The following is a 12,613-nucleotide window of genomic DNA, read 5'->3' as shown; positions in this document are numbered from 1 at the left end:
CTGAGGGGAGCTGAGCCCCAGACCTTCCCTCTCTGGCCCGCGAGGCAGAAACATGGTTTTAAATTCCAAATCCCACTTTAACTGTCTTTTTTTTTTTTTTTGACAGTCCCACTTTGTTGCCTAGACTAGAGTGAGTGCCATGGCGTCAGCCTAGCTCACAGCAACCTCAATCTCCTGGGCTCAAGGGATCCTCCTGCCTCAGCCTCCCGAGTAGCTGGGACTACAGGCATGCGCCACCACGCCTGGCTAATTTTTTTTCTATATATATTAGTTGGCCAATGAAATTTCTTTCTATTCTTGCCCTCCTCAGGCAAGCGCATGGCACTCACGGCCCTCGCGTGGCACCGCGGCGACATTCGGGGCCCTTCACAGATGGAGGCGGACACGGGAGCGGCTCACATTTATTCAGACGTCATCCGCACAATAGAGAATCTGACCATTAAACTTCATTTACATCAGCAGTAAAAAAACAAAAAAAAAACACAAAACAGTGACAGTGAGTGAAACAAGGGGGTTAAAGTGCCGTCATGACGACGAGATCACACAGCAGAGCGGGCGGCCCTGTGGAGACGAGGGGCTGTGTGAGAACTACCGAGAACACGGATCGCATCACACGTCATCTCCCAGATAGCTCACTCACCAGAGGAAAAGCTGCCAAGTCTCCAGGTTTCCTATTTTATTCCCAAAGTCCAGAGGCCCGTCCGGCGCCAGCTCTGTGTGCCACGGGGCGGGGCAGGCGACGCACCTGGAAACCTGGTGGGAGCTCGGCCAGGCCGGCCCGCGTGGCAGGAGGACATAGCACAGCAGCATGGACACGTGAACATGCCTTTGCCTCCAGACACGTATGTATACACAGACACACACACACATACACACACACCTGTCTGGCCAGACACAGGAGCCTGTTTCGAAAGAACAGTTTGTTTCTGAAACAACAGCAAGGGTCAGACAGAAGCGCGTTCTTTGCTTTGCGCCATGATCCGGGCACAGCTAACGTGCCCTCGCACTTCTGTGCTGAGTGTGACGCAGAGTGGGGCGGGGCTGCCCTTGCGCGGGGGCGGGTGTGTTCCGGCGGAAACGAGGTACTGCCAGGCGGGGCTGGGCCGGTCCAGGTGATGCCCTGCAGAAGCGGCATCTTTGTATTTTCTTTAAAAATGATAAAAAATATTCTAACTCAGTGAAGCTCTTTAAAAAAATCAAATTATTCCCCCACTCTTCGTAGAAAAGAATTTACTACCTTAAATTATAGTTTGAATTTTCTTTTGAAAATGAAACCTACACAAGTGAAGGGATCTCCTTGGTTTCCACCTCCTCCGGCCAGGGATGCACCGCCGGACGTCAAACAGGGTGTGATTTCACTCACCTGTGGCCAGGTGAGCTCAGGGCTCCATCCAGTTCCGTGACAGACCCCAAAATCATTTAGCGGTATGAACCCCATGCTTTGATGTAAACCCCAATAACAAAAAATAGTTTTATATCAAATACAGTATCAAATTGTCATCTCATGTAAACACAGTGATTCTTGGTAAAGATTCAAGGCCAAAGTACCATGAAAAATGGCCATGGGATTAATCCCTGCTTTAAAAAAATCCTACAATTTGTAAAAGACAAAAGAGTCCCCTCTGCCCTCGGGCTGTTGGTTGGAGCCGTTCACTCCTCTTGGAAGCGGCGCTGGGTCTGACCTTCCCCTTCCGCCAGCGGCTCCCGCCCAGAGATGAGGAGCCGGGCCGGGGCGGCGCCTCCTGCCAGCAAGGCGGCTCAGGGGCCTCTGTCCGCACCAGGATTTCCGAGGAGGCTTCCGCGGACGAGGGTCTCCCCGTGGCTCTCCTGCAGGGCAGTTGGGGCCTCCCTTTCAGGGTATCCCAGAGCACCGTCCCCTCGCCAAGCTGCGCAAGCCCAAGCCAAAGAAAGCGGTCCGCTCTCCCGCATGGCGCCCGCGACGTGGCCTAGCCCTGGAGCTCCGTGAAGGGGGCCTGGCCGCTCTCGCTGCAGCTGGACGAGTGGCTGAGCACCGCCGACCCCGGGCTGGACTCTGCGGGGAAACCAGGCGGAGACGCCGCGTTGGCTCTTTCCTTGAGCACAGGACCCTCGGCTCACACGGCCTGGGCGCCGCGGGCGCAGAGCCGGCTTACCTGAGCTGCTCAGGCACTGCGCCGAGCTGGACTTGCCCAGGTGGGGGGACAGGCTGCTGGCCGGCACCCAGCCCTCCTTGCCTGAGCCGGGGTCCCGTGCGAACCTGCAAGGTGGGGGGTCAGCCCGGCCGCCACGCGCAGCGTGGCCACGGCTGGCGCGGGCGCGGGCGGCGTCTTACCACAGGCCCTCCTGGCCCTCCCGGACCAGCTCGACCACGTCACCACTCCTCACAGCCAGGACGCCGGGGCCGGCCTCCACGTGGCCCACCACGACCGTGCGTCTGCCCGGGACCTGGGGCAGGAAAGGGACGCAGGCGCCGGCATCAGCACCTGCCTGCAGGTGGCGCCCTCCGCTGTCCCCACGGCATAGGCAAGGACGTAGGGGACTTCAGACTGCTTGGCACCCAGAGGGGACAGCAAGTGCCTCGGGAACGCTGGCGAGACTCTGCCCGACCCTGGAAAGGTCTCCGGGGATGCTCGCCGCACGTCACAGCACCCCCCACCCCGCGCCTTCCCTCCTCCCGCCCGTCCCCCGGCAGCTGTCCCTGCCCACCAGGCCACCTGTCTAGCTAATCTCCCCAGGCTCCTCTGTCCCATGTGTCCTGTCCCCGCTTCATCCGCGGTGCCCAGAACCGGGCCGGGCCCAGACCCCGGTGCTGGAGGTTCTGTCCTGGGCCGTGGAGCCCGAGACGGAAGCTGCCCTGGCAGTGGGGAGGGGCGATCGGCGCTGGCTCCTGCCCCTCCCCCCAGCAAGACCCTTCCTCCCCAGGCCCGAGTCCTCCCTGCGCCCGCTGGCCCTGCCTCCCGGACGTGCCGGTCGGCGGGTGCCGGTCGGGCCCAGCACAGAGTGGGCTGTAAACACCTTGGTGCCACCCGACTCTAACGGCTTAAGACGCAAACAGCTTGTCTGCTTCTAATAGAAATAGGGTGTGGTCTACAACGCAAGTCCATGCCTAGCACCGTCCAATGTTCTACAGGTAAGCCCCAGGTGTGTGCACAGCTTTGGGGAAGCTCGGTGTGGACTTCCCGCGGCTGGAGGGCGGCGGGGCTGTGACTGTCTGGGGCTGGGGCTGCACCCGCGTGTACCGCGGAGAGGGTGGCGGGGACCGAGCCGCAGGGAGCCCTGGGGACAGGGGACTCAATCCAGGAAACAAAGCGTCTCTGACGTGGGGGTGTCGGGGGTACCTGCAGCCCCAGGACCCGGCCAGGGTGCCCCTGCTGGACCTCTCCCTCCCCCCGGATACCGAGGGTGAGTTACCAGCTTCTTGGGCGGGTCACCGCCATCCTCCTCCGCGTCGGACGAGTTGACCGGCTCCTCCGCGCTCGACCAGTCCGCGTCGTCCCCGGGGGCCTCCGGCGAGTGCGACGTCTTGTTCCAACCTGAGAGGGAACAGGCGCCGGTGAGGCTGGCTGTGCGCGGGTCTGTGCGAGTCTCCAGGCGGGCGCGGCCCGGCCCCCCGCAGAGTGGGGTGTGCGCCCCCTCCCCCCTCGTGTGTACAGAGCACTGCGGCTGCAGGCGTCTGGAACGTCCGGCGCGCAAGAGTAGTGAGTGCGCCTGCGCGGAACATGCGCCCCAGGCCCTCCCCGTGCGCGACCTCAGGGTAGGCTCTGCTCTTTCCTCCAGGGAAAGGCGCTTTTCGTTAGCCTGTGACCTTCCACATCTATGCGACCCGCAGGAACGGTTTCCAATAAAAACGCCTGAAGCTCACTGAGGGGGCCTGACGCCCTTGACCTGTGAGAGCAGGAGGACCGTGGTCCTCACTGCGCATTGGGCAAACCGAGGCACAGAGAGCCCGAGTCTGGGCCGGTCAGCAGGTTGGGGGGAAAAGCCACTCCCTGGACTCCAGGACGTGCGAGTCCCTCCAGCTGGCGCCCCAGGGGCAGCACTGACCCCACGCAGGGACGGAGAGGGGACGCGCCGTGGCGCAGGGCAGACACCCAGCTGCACCTGTGGGGCCAGGCCACGGGCAGCGCCTGGCACTGAGGACGCTCTGCGGAGAGCAGCGCGGGGAGACAGGCGGCTGCCAGTCAGGCTCAGCCAGCTCCGAATTCTTCCTGGTGCCGAGGTAGCGGCACTTTCCTGCCAGAGCCGGTGCAGGGCGAGCGAGGGCTGTGGACGGGATGCGTGCGCAAGCGCCTGTGTGCCCGCCTGCCTGCGAAGCCTCCGCTGAGGCGCCTGGCCGTGGGCTCGGGCTGGGGAGGGGCCGCCGTCGCACAGCTCAGGAACCGGGCGACCCCAGGCGTGGGAGAGGACCGGCAGTAGCCAGGCTGGCATCCGTGCGAGACCTGGGGACCCGAGTTTCCAGCTGCCACAGCCCCACCATCCCTGCCTGGGCACAGGGGCAGCGGCCCGGGGTGGGTGGCTCAGACGCCGGCCGACACCTGGCTGGAAGTGTCCTCCCCGTCCCCAGTACTATGAAGCCTGCAATCGAGCTCTGGCCCAGCAGCACCACAGCGAGGGCGCGGAGCAGAGCACGGCTGCGCGGGTGGCTGCGCCGAGGCGGCGACAGACTCAGGGGCCACCCCTGATTCAAGAGAGGCTGCTGTGGCTGTCAGGGACCTCGAGCTGCCCTGCCCGCGGGCACCGCAGAGACAGGAAGGGGGTCTGGACCCACCGCTCCCTGCCTGCCCGGGGCCCTGCCTCATACAGCGGGACGGGTGGGGCAGCCGTGCTCCGGGCGCCAGCCGTGGGCAGGAGACAGAAGCTCGTGGAGCCCAGTGACCACAGGCCAGGCAGGTCCCTGTCAACTGGGTGCTGGGGGACTTGGCACAAGGGTCTCACAAGGGTAGCCAATCATAGAGCCACCCCCATTTCTGTAAAATAGTCTGCGGCATTCACTGGCTGGTCGGGCCTTCGGGAGGCAGGACCTGAGTCTCCTGGGCACCCGCCACCAATGGAAATGTCAGGAGGCAGATGGCTTTGACCCTGCACCATCTTCCTCTCGGCCCTGCGAAGCAGCGCTGCCTCCCTTCCCAGACACCAACCGCAAGCCTGAGAGGCTGAGCCTGGCTGGAGCCACATGTGCCCGCCCCAGCCAGGCCCAGCTTTCTCCAGAAGCCCTGCCAATGTCCCCCATGGGGAAGGCGGCGGGGATGGCTCTGCGTGCCCCGGGTCGTAGGCACAAGGGTGACAGCAAAAACAGACACTCCCAGGAGGCCGCTCACAAGAGCTGGCTCCTCTCCTCCAAGCGCCTGTGGGCCATGCCAGGGCTGGAGGCCTCTGGGCACACCCAGGAGCCCTGCCAGTGTGGGGGTCCCTGGGTGTGGTGGGCTCGCTGGCTCTGCCCACATCCCTGGGGGCCTTTCCAAAGCTTGGAAAACGCAGGAAGATTCAGAACACGAAACCCTCTCCCTGCACTGGAGACCCGGGTGGGCGGCCCGCAGGTTTCCCGGGAGAGCATTTGTCCTCAAGGCAGGGAAGGCAGGGACGAGGCCACCACCTGCCAGCACAGAGTGGCCCCACCCGCCTGCGCACCTGCCACCCGCCTGGAAGGAGGCTCGCCGCCCCACAGCTGCGGCATCCTGTGTATCCCCCAACAAGCGTCAGCGCAGACTGGGCACACGGGAGGGGCTGGTGCTGAGGCTCTGTGACGGGGCCTGTTGGGGGCGGCAGCCGACCCCCCAACCTCTTAGCAGTGAGCCCTGCCCAGCCGCCAGGGAGCAGCCCAGCCAGTGCGAGGGCAGCGTGGTGGCCTGGGCGGGGCTGCCTAGCGCTGAGCCGCCCTCGCGGCCCGTCCCCCCAGCACTGGCTGCTGAGCAAAGGTGCCACTTGCTCCCAGCCCAGAAGACCCCTCGGGCCTCGTCCTGGTGGCTGTGGCGGCTGACCGGTCAGCGCCCTGGCTGGATGGGGGGCAGCGAGACCGGGGCGCCTCACGCGCTCTACCTCGCACTCCAAAGGGAGTCGGGTCGCTCTTTACTTGGTGCCGCTTGGCTTTCTTGTCGGGGCTGGTGGGAGACGCTGCGGGAGGAGGAAGAGGCAGAAAGAAGAGGAGACAGAGCGTGAGGACGCATGGGACGGGTGGGGGGCACGGGGCACCGGCTCATGCTGGGACAGGTGGACATGGCAGCCACGCCAGGCCTGGAGGGAGAGGCCCAGGAGGGGCATCAGCTGAGAGCGTCATTTTAGGGACTTTTGGCAAACTTGTACCAGAATATGCAGTTTCTTTCTTTCTTTCAAGAGTGAGGCCACCTAACAAATATTTCACAAATTGGAAAACACCCCCAAATGTCTGGACTGGTGTGTGGCCACCAAATGACCAGCCAGCATCCCGGCTCTGGGGCTTCGCAGCGGGACTCTTTCCCGCGTGCTTCACCCCGAGAGGCCCCGAAGGCGCCGGCCGTGGGCGATCTCAGTCCCCAGGGATCAGTCCCGTTTGCTCCGTGGGGAGCCCGGAGGGAAAGGCGGGAAGAGACCACGGAGAGGCGGGGAGCTGGGCCGGCCCCCACCTGAGAACTCGCCTTCCCTTCCAAGGAAAAGGCACCCCCAAAGCACAACTCCGAGGTCCACGCAGCGGCACGCACGGCGCCAGTGAGGTGGCGGTGGGGAAGGAGGCAGGGCTCCCCTCGCGGGACGGCGGGGGATGGCCGCCATGCCATGCAGGACAGACATGCCACCGCGGGAGGGGCGCCCGGCAGGCGGGGCCTCCGTTACCTTTCTGCCCTTTGATGCTAGCAAAGCCCTGCAGGGTGAAGCGCTTTCTGGAAAGCGCGGAGCTTTCTGAGGTAGAGCTAGTGACTGCGTCGTCTGGGAAGGAAGAGAGAGACACGTGCAGGCCCGGGACACAGCGAGAGGCGGGAAGGAGAGCTGGGGGGTCACGCACGGACACACGAGGGGTCCCGGCTGGGCGCATTCTGGGCTGAACCGGGAGCCACGTGCCTGTGGGGGTGGGACGTGGGACCAGCCCCTTTGCGCGGCTGAGCCGTGGGAAGCTGCGGTTTCCTGGGCACTGGGCGGCCGCGGGGGCTGCTTGCGGCCCGGCAGACACCCACCTCTGCCCTTCTCCGGGGCCTTTGGCGGCGGCGGCGCGGCACTAACGTAGCCGTCCGGGCTCAGTGGGTCTGTTTTCCTCTCTTCCAGCTTTTTGATGTTTCTTGCGGTCCCTCTTGAGGGGCTGATGACGTCCACAAAGCAAGAAAGAAAAGAAAGCATGTTCCTGGTTAGTTTGTCACGGTTCTCTGGTCGCCCAGACGTCACCAAGCCCGGCCGGTGCTGGCAGTGTCCTCATGGCTCTGGAGGCTGCCGCAAGCATCTATTCCTGCCTGGTAGAGTCGGCGAGAACGGAAGCCGCCTGGCTAGCTGTAAGGTAGGGGCTTTGGGGGCTTTCTTGGGAGTGAGTGTTTCTCTTTTTAAACTGCTGTTCTGTGGATTATTTATTCAGGCAACTTCCTGTTCCACGAATGACTAAAGGCAGCTTATATAAGAAACAGGAAAAAATAAGTGAAAAAAACAGGTAAATAAGTAAGATAACAAAAGAAAAATAAGCCAGGCGCGGTGGCTCCCGCCTGTAATCCTAGCACTCGGGGAGGCCGAGGCGGGAGGATTGTTTGAGCTCAGGAGTTCGAGACTAGCCTGAGCAAGAGCGAGAGCCCCCCACCCCTGTTTCTACTAAAAATAGAAAGAAATTAGCTAGACAAGTAAAAATACATAGAAAAATTAGCTGGGCATGGTGGTGCATGCCTGTAGTCCCAGCTACTCGGGAGGCTGAGGCAACAGGATTGCTTGAGCCCAGGAGTTTGAGGTTGCTGTGAGCTAGGCTGACGCCACGGCACTCACTCTAGCCTGGGCAACAGAGTGAGACTCCGTCTCAGGAAAAAAACCCCAAAAAATCCAAGTTAATGAGTAAGATAAAGGAAGACGAGTGTAGGAAAGACAGTGAAGCCGTGGCCAAGGCCGCCGTGAGGGACATGCCGGCGTCACCGGCCCCTGGGGAAGAGCCCACGGCAGGTGCTGCCCATGCGGGACGCAGTCCACAGACAGAGGAAGGCCGGAGGGTCGAGGCCTTTAAGGCCGACCCTGGGACGGGCGTTGTTCCCAGATGCCCGGCCCACTGTGGCCTTGCGCAAACCTCACCCCATGCCCGGGAGACTCCGGCGGCAGAGGCCGGGGGACCCGGCACGCTCTAAACCCCTTCGTGGCTCGCGTGGCGCTGCTCACCTGGAGCCGGGCGCGGCCGGCAGGGGCAGGCTCTGCGACTGCTCCAGCGCCCGGTGCTGGCTGGCATCTGCGGGGGAGGGACACAGACAGCTTGCACCGCTGCGTGGGGACCGTGCCCCCCTAGCTAGCCCGGCGCCCCCTCGAGTGACAAGGGGTTGGTGGCCGCTCTGCGCTTGGGCGGAGCAGGCGCGGCGCGGAGGCCCTCACCTCGGCAGGCCTGCAGCTGGCTGGTCAGCACCTTCCGGATCTCGCCCACCCAGGCCGCTTTGATCTCTGGTGTTGGCGCCTGTCCCCGAGAGAGACACCGGGAGGTGAGTGCCGGGGCTGACGAGACACGCTTTGGCGTCTCCCTCTCGAGATGGCCAAGGACACTCTCGGGGACTGGCGCCTGGTGGCTGCGTGTGAGCCAGGGCCCGCCCTGGGGGCAGGACTCTGAGCCCCACGGCACCAGCCCGTGACAGACCACCGGCCAGTGACACTGCACAGTGGCCCACGCTCGACTCGCTGGTGAAACTAGGGCACAACCTGCCCTCTCTGGGAAGTGGCTTCAACTGGACATTGTCTTAGGTGACAAGGACAACAGTGACTCTGCAGTCCGGGAGCAGACGCTAGACCGCCAAGGTGCGGTGACTGTGCTAGGAGCTCGAGCTGCAGCTGGCGCCCGCTCTCCCGTCTCGGTGCAGGAAGGCCCCACGTGCTGGACACACCCCAGCCCTCTCCTGGGGTCCCTCTGCCCCTCAAATCTGAGCCCCTCTCCGTGTCTCACAGGCTGGGCCAGCTCACATGAGGGACAGCCCAGGGCGGCGCCCCGAACAAATAGCGGCCGCTCCTGGCCTCTGGGTGATGGATGCACATGGAAGATTCCGGACACCAGCTGCCATCAGAAGCCTGACCCGGGAGCCCGGCACGGGGCGAGGCGAGGCGAGGGCGAGGCCCACCTGGACGATGTAGACCTCCTCCCTCGAGTTGTACCAGATCTCGAACTTCTTGGCGTCCCCCTTCACGTTCTCCGTGATGCCGACGGCTGTCATCTGCGGGCGGGCACGGGGTGAGCACGCCCGGGGCACGGGGCGTTTCTGGGGCGGGCGCGGGGTGAGCACGCCCGGGGGATGGGGCGTTTCTGGGGCGGGCCCCCACCCCCGCCCAGGTGGGAGCCCAGCGTCAGTGCCGGCCCAGACGGAGGCTTGTCCGCGTGAGCCGAGCCTAGCGTGAGGCCCACTCACGTTAAGCGACTGCTTGTAGCTGTAGGACGGGGCCTTCTCGTAGCCCTCGCCGCTCTCCTCGCGCCGCTTGCAGAAGAGCACGGCCTTCTCGTGCAGGAAGAGGTGCCGCTGCATGGGCTTGAAGCGTGCCAGCTCCTTCACCTTGGTGTGGCCTCGCTTGTGGTCGGTCCACACACTGAAGGAGCCCTGCATGAGCAGCCGGCCCAGGTCGCCCAGGTTGCCCTGCGCGGCAGAGGGGTGTCACCGCCGGGCAGGAGGCGGCCGGTCCAGAGGGCGAACCCAAGGGACAGTGCGGGACACGGGGCCGGGCTCTGGGGCAGAGACACTGCCCGGCGCTGGTGTGGCAGCGCAGGACGTCACGCGCATCCAGACCCGCGAACGCACAGCGCTGAGCGTGTGCCTCCCGTGAGCTGCGTGTGGGCAGGGGCCAGGCAGTGACTGTGGCTGCCGGCGGTAACGGAGGCGTCTAAAAGCGCCAGTGCCAGGTGCCCTGTGGGAGCCCTGCGGCCGGGGGCGGCAGACTCTGCTCACGCAGCTGTCGTGAGCCTAAGGCTGCTGAAACGTCACGGCTGCTGACGCAAAAACTGAGACAGGTGCAGAAGGGACACGCAGGCAGGCAGGACCGGCGACTCCGCCCGGCGTGGGGCTGCGGCGCAGGGGAGGAATCTGCCCTTTGCGGCCACCTGTGGCTCGCCGGCCCACAAACCACACCTCGGCGAACAGACGGCCACACCTGCAGTCTGAGCCCCCCCCCCCCCCCCGCAGAAACCGGGACCCGGGGCCGCTCCCCCGGGGCCTCACGGACCTCTCGTGCAGAACCGGCTTCCGCCAGGCTCCGGGCGGCACCCAAAGCCCAGAGCACAGGCAGGCCCAGCGAGCTGCAGGGGGCGCTTACGTCGTAGCCGGTGATGGCGATGAGGTGCATGGAGTCATTGACGGCCTTGAGGATGCCCAGGATGGAGCTCAGCGCCTCCTGCAGCCCCTCCGCGCCCTCGCAGCTCCGGCTGTACTTGAGCATCTCCTGCGAGCGGCGGGCGTCAGCGCGGCCTGCACACGCAGCCCCCACGCCCTCCAGAGCGCCGGCTCTCACAGCAGTGCGGGCCCTCACGCAGCCCTCGTCTGCAGGAAGCTGCGGCCTGGCCAGCACGGGGGACGCAGTGGCTCCCACTCTCGGGCGCAGACCCCCCGCAGCCCGCCCACCCCAGGGAGCCCCATCCACTTTGACCCCGTCAAGGACACGGAGCTGGAGGGGACGGGAACGGCGACCCCAGAGCTGGACTCTCCCAGGCCCCCAGCCCCGACATGTGAGGACACACAGGCACCGCCCACCCTGTGGTGGACGGATCGGCGTGTCAGAGCAGAATCCCAGCCTGGGGGAAGGGGAGACCCGCTCGGGGACAGGGTCCGTGTGTGTCCTGGGTCCCCTTAGCAGCCATAACCACATGGTGGGCCCTCCAAGCGTCGGCATGAGCCGGGGGGAAGAGAACGGTGGGCAGGAAGAGGCCTGTGGCCTGGCAGGGGCTGGGCGTGGTGGGAAGGAGGCCTGGTCCTGCCTGGGAAGCAGCCCTAGGGCGGCGGGACACCTGGCCGGCAGGTGAGGGCAGCAGGGGTCCCAGGGAGGCTGGGCCACCCTCAGAGCCCCACCTTGAGCAGCAGCTGGTACTTGGTGATCCGCTGCACGGGCTTCAGCAGGTATGAGTCCAGGCTCAGCTTGTGGTCCAGCTTCCGCTGGCATTCCTGCAGCCAAACAGAGCCTTGGCGCTTAGGTCTCACCCGCCTTTGTCTAAGGCCAGCTAGTGGGGGTGTGGGGGTCCAGGGACGTACCTGGAAAAACGGGCAGTCAGAACACTGCCGCCACAGGCTCTCGGACCGCGGCTTGTTCTGGCAGTACTTCTCGTAGATCTGGAAGTCTTCCATCTGCAGTGGGAGAGCGGACACACCTTACAGGCCGTCTTCAGGGACACCACCGTGGCCCTCCCTGTCTCAGTGCCTGGGGGGGGCTCCCGTCATGCCTGGCCCACGCCCCGGGGCCTGCTGTGTGGTAGCCACTGAGGCACTGCCCAGGGCACAGGCGTTGCCGGCTGCCACTCTTGAAAGGGGGTGCACACAACTGTCTGCTGACTTATCTGACCTGCCTTCCAGGGCTTTCTCTGGCAGTTTTGCAAATCACACAAATTAATTAGCAAAAACCAGGCTTGAGCCTGGTGTGAAATGCAGTTGCTCCTGGCTGCCTCTAGAGGCGCCATGGTGCCAGAGAGCACAGACAGTTCTAGGGCATGGAAGGTTCTAGGGCACCAAAGGTTCCAGAGTACAGAGGGTTCCAGGTCACACAAGGTTCTAGGGCACAGAGGGCTCCAGGGCAGGGATGGTTCTAGAGCGCAGAGGGTTCCAGGTCATGGAAGGTTCTAGGGCACAGAGGACTCCAGGGCAGGGATGGTTCTAGAGCACAGAGGGCTCCAGGGCAGGGAAGGTTCTAGAGCACAGAGGGCTCCAGGGCATGGAGGGTTCTGGGGGCACAGAGGGCTCCAGGGCATGGAAGGTTCTGGGGGCACAGAGGGCTCCAGGGCATGGAAGGTTCCAGGGCATGGAAGGTTCTAGGGCACGGAGGGCTCCAGGGCATGGAGGGTTCTGGGGGCACAGAGGGCTCCAGGGCATGGAAGGTTCTAGGGCACAGAGGGCTCCAGGGCATGGAAGGTTCCAGGGCATGGAAGGTTCCAGGGCACAGAGGGCTCCAGGGCACGGAGGGCTCCAGGGCATGGAAGGTTCCAGGGCACAGAGGGCTCCAGGGCATGGAAGGTTCCAGGGCACAGAGGGCTCCAGGGCAGGGAAGGTTCCAGGGCACAGAGGGCTCCAGGGCATGGAAGGTTCCAGGGCACAGAGGGCTCCAGGGCATGGAAGGTTCCAGGGCACAGAGGGCTCCAGGGCATGGAAGGTTCCAGGGCACAGAGGGCTCCAGGGCATGGAAGGTTCCAGGGCACAGAGGGCTCCAGGGCAGGGTCCGTTCTAGAGCAGAGAGCTCCAGGGCAGGGAAGGTTCTAGAGCACAGAGCATTCCAGGGCATGGAGGGTTCTGGGGCATGGGAGGTTCCAGAGCAGGGACGGTTC

General features: G+C 64.3%; 1 protein-coding gene across 14 annotated transcripts in view; it reads right to left on the bottom strand.

Moving 5' to 3' along the window:
* Positions 1 to 385: 385 nt before the first annotated feature.
* The window catches only part of MCF2L (MCF.2 cell line derived transforming sequence like), a 108,555-nt gene continuing 96,327 nt past the window's right edge, over positions 386 to 12,613 (bottom strand). For 6 of the 14 annotated variants that reach the window (XM_020290510.2, XM_020290519.2, XM_020290514.2 and 3 more), the window contains 14 exons: positions 11,334 to 11,426; positions 11,154 to 11,246; positions 10,405 to 10,530; positions 9,510 to 9,731; positions 9,225 to 9,317; positions 8,494 to 8,572; positions 8,287 to 8,353; positions 7,122 to 7,243; positions 6,784 to 6,876; positions 6,016 to 6,090; positions 3,391 to 3,512; positions 2,312 to 2,424; positions 2,133 to 2,236; positions 386 to 2,032 (listed from right to left, as the gene is read on the bottom strand). In XM_020290510.2, coding sequence (XP_020146099.2) covers positions 1,947 to 2,032; positions 2,133 to 2,236; positions 2,312 to 2,424; positions 3,391 to 3,512; positions 6,016 to 6,090; positions 6,784 to 6,876; positions 7,122 to 7,243; positions 8,287 to 8,353; positions 8,494 to 8,572; positions 9,225 to 9,317; positions 9,510 to 9,731; positions 10,405 to 10,530; positions 11,154 to 11,246; positions 11,334 to 11,426 — 1,488 coding nt within the window. In that variant the 3' untranslated portion in view covers positions 386 to 1,946. Of the gene's footprint in view, positions 2,033 to 2,132; positions 2,237 to 2,307; positions 2,425 to 3,390; positions 3,513 to 6,015; positions 6,091 to 6,783; positions 6,877 to 7,121; positions 7,244 to 8,286; positions 8,354 to 8,493; positions 8,573 to 9,224; positions 9,318 to 9,509; positions 9,732 to 10,404; positions 10,531 to 11,153; positions 11,247 to 11,333; positions 11,427 to 12,613 lie in introns of those variants that run through there. The other 8 variants (XM_020290517.2, XM_020290522.2, XM_076009601.1 and 5 more) reach the window with 4 other exon arrangements.

The sequence above is a fragment of the Microcebus murinus genome, chromosome 13 (assembly GCF_040939455.1).
Source record: "Microcebus murinus isolate Inina chromosome 13, M.murinus_Inina_mat1.0, whole genome shotgun sequence".
In the NCBI taxonomy this organism is placed as follows: domain Eukaryota; kingdom Metazoa; phylum Chordata; class Mammalia; order Primates; family Cheirogaleidae; genus Microcebus; species Microcebus murinus.
This window is presented reverse-complemented; position numbering and strand designations above follow the sequence as displayed.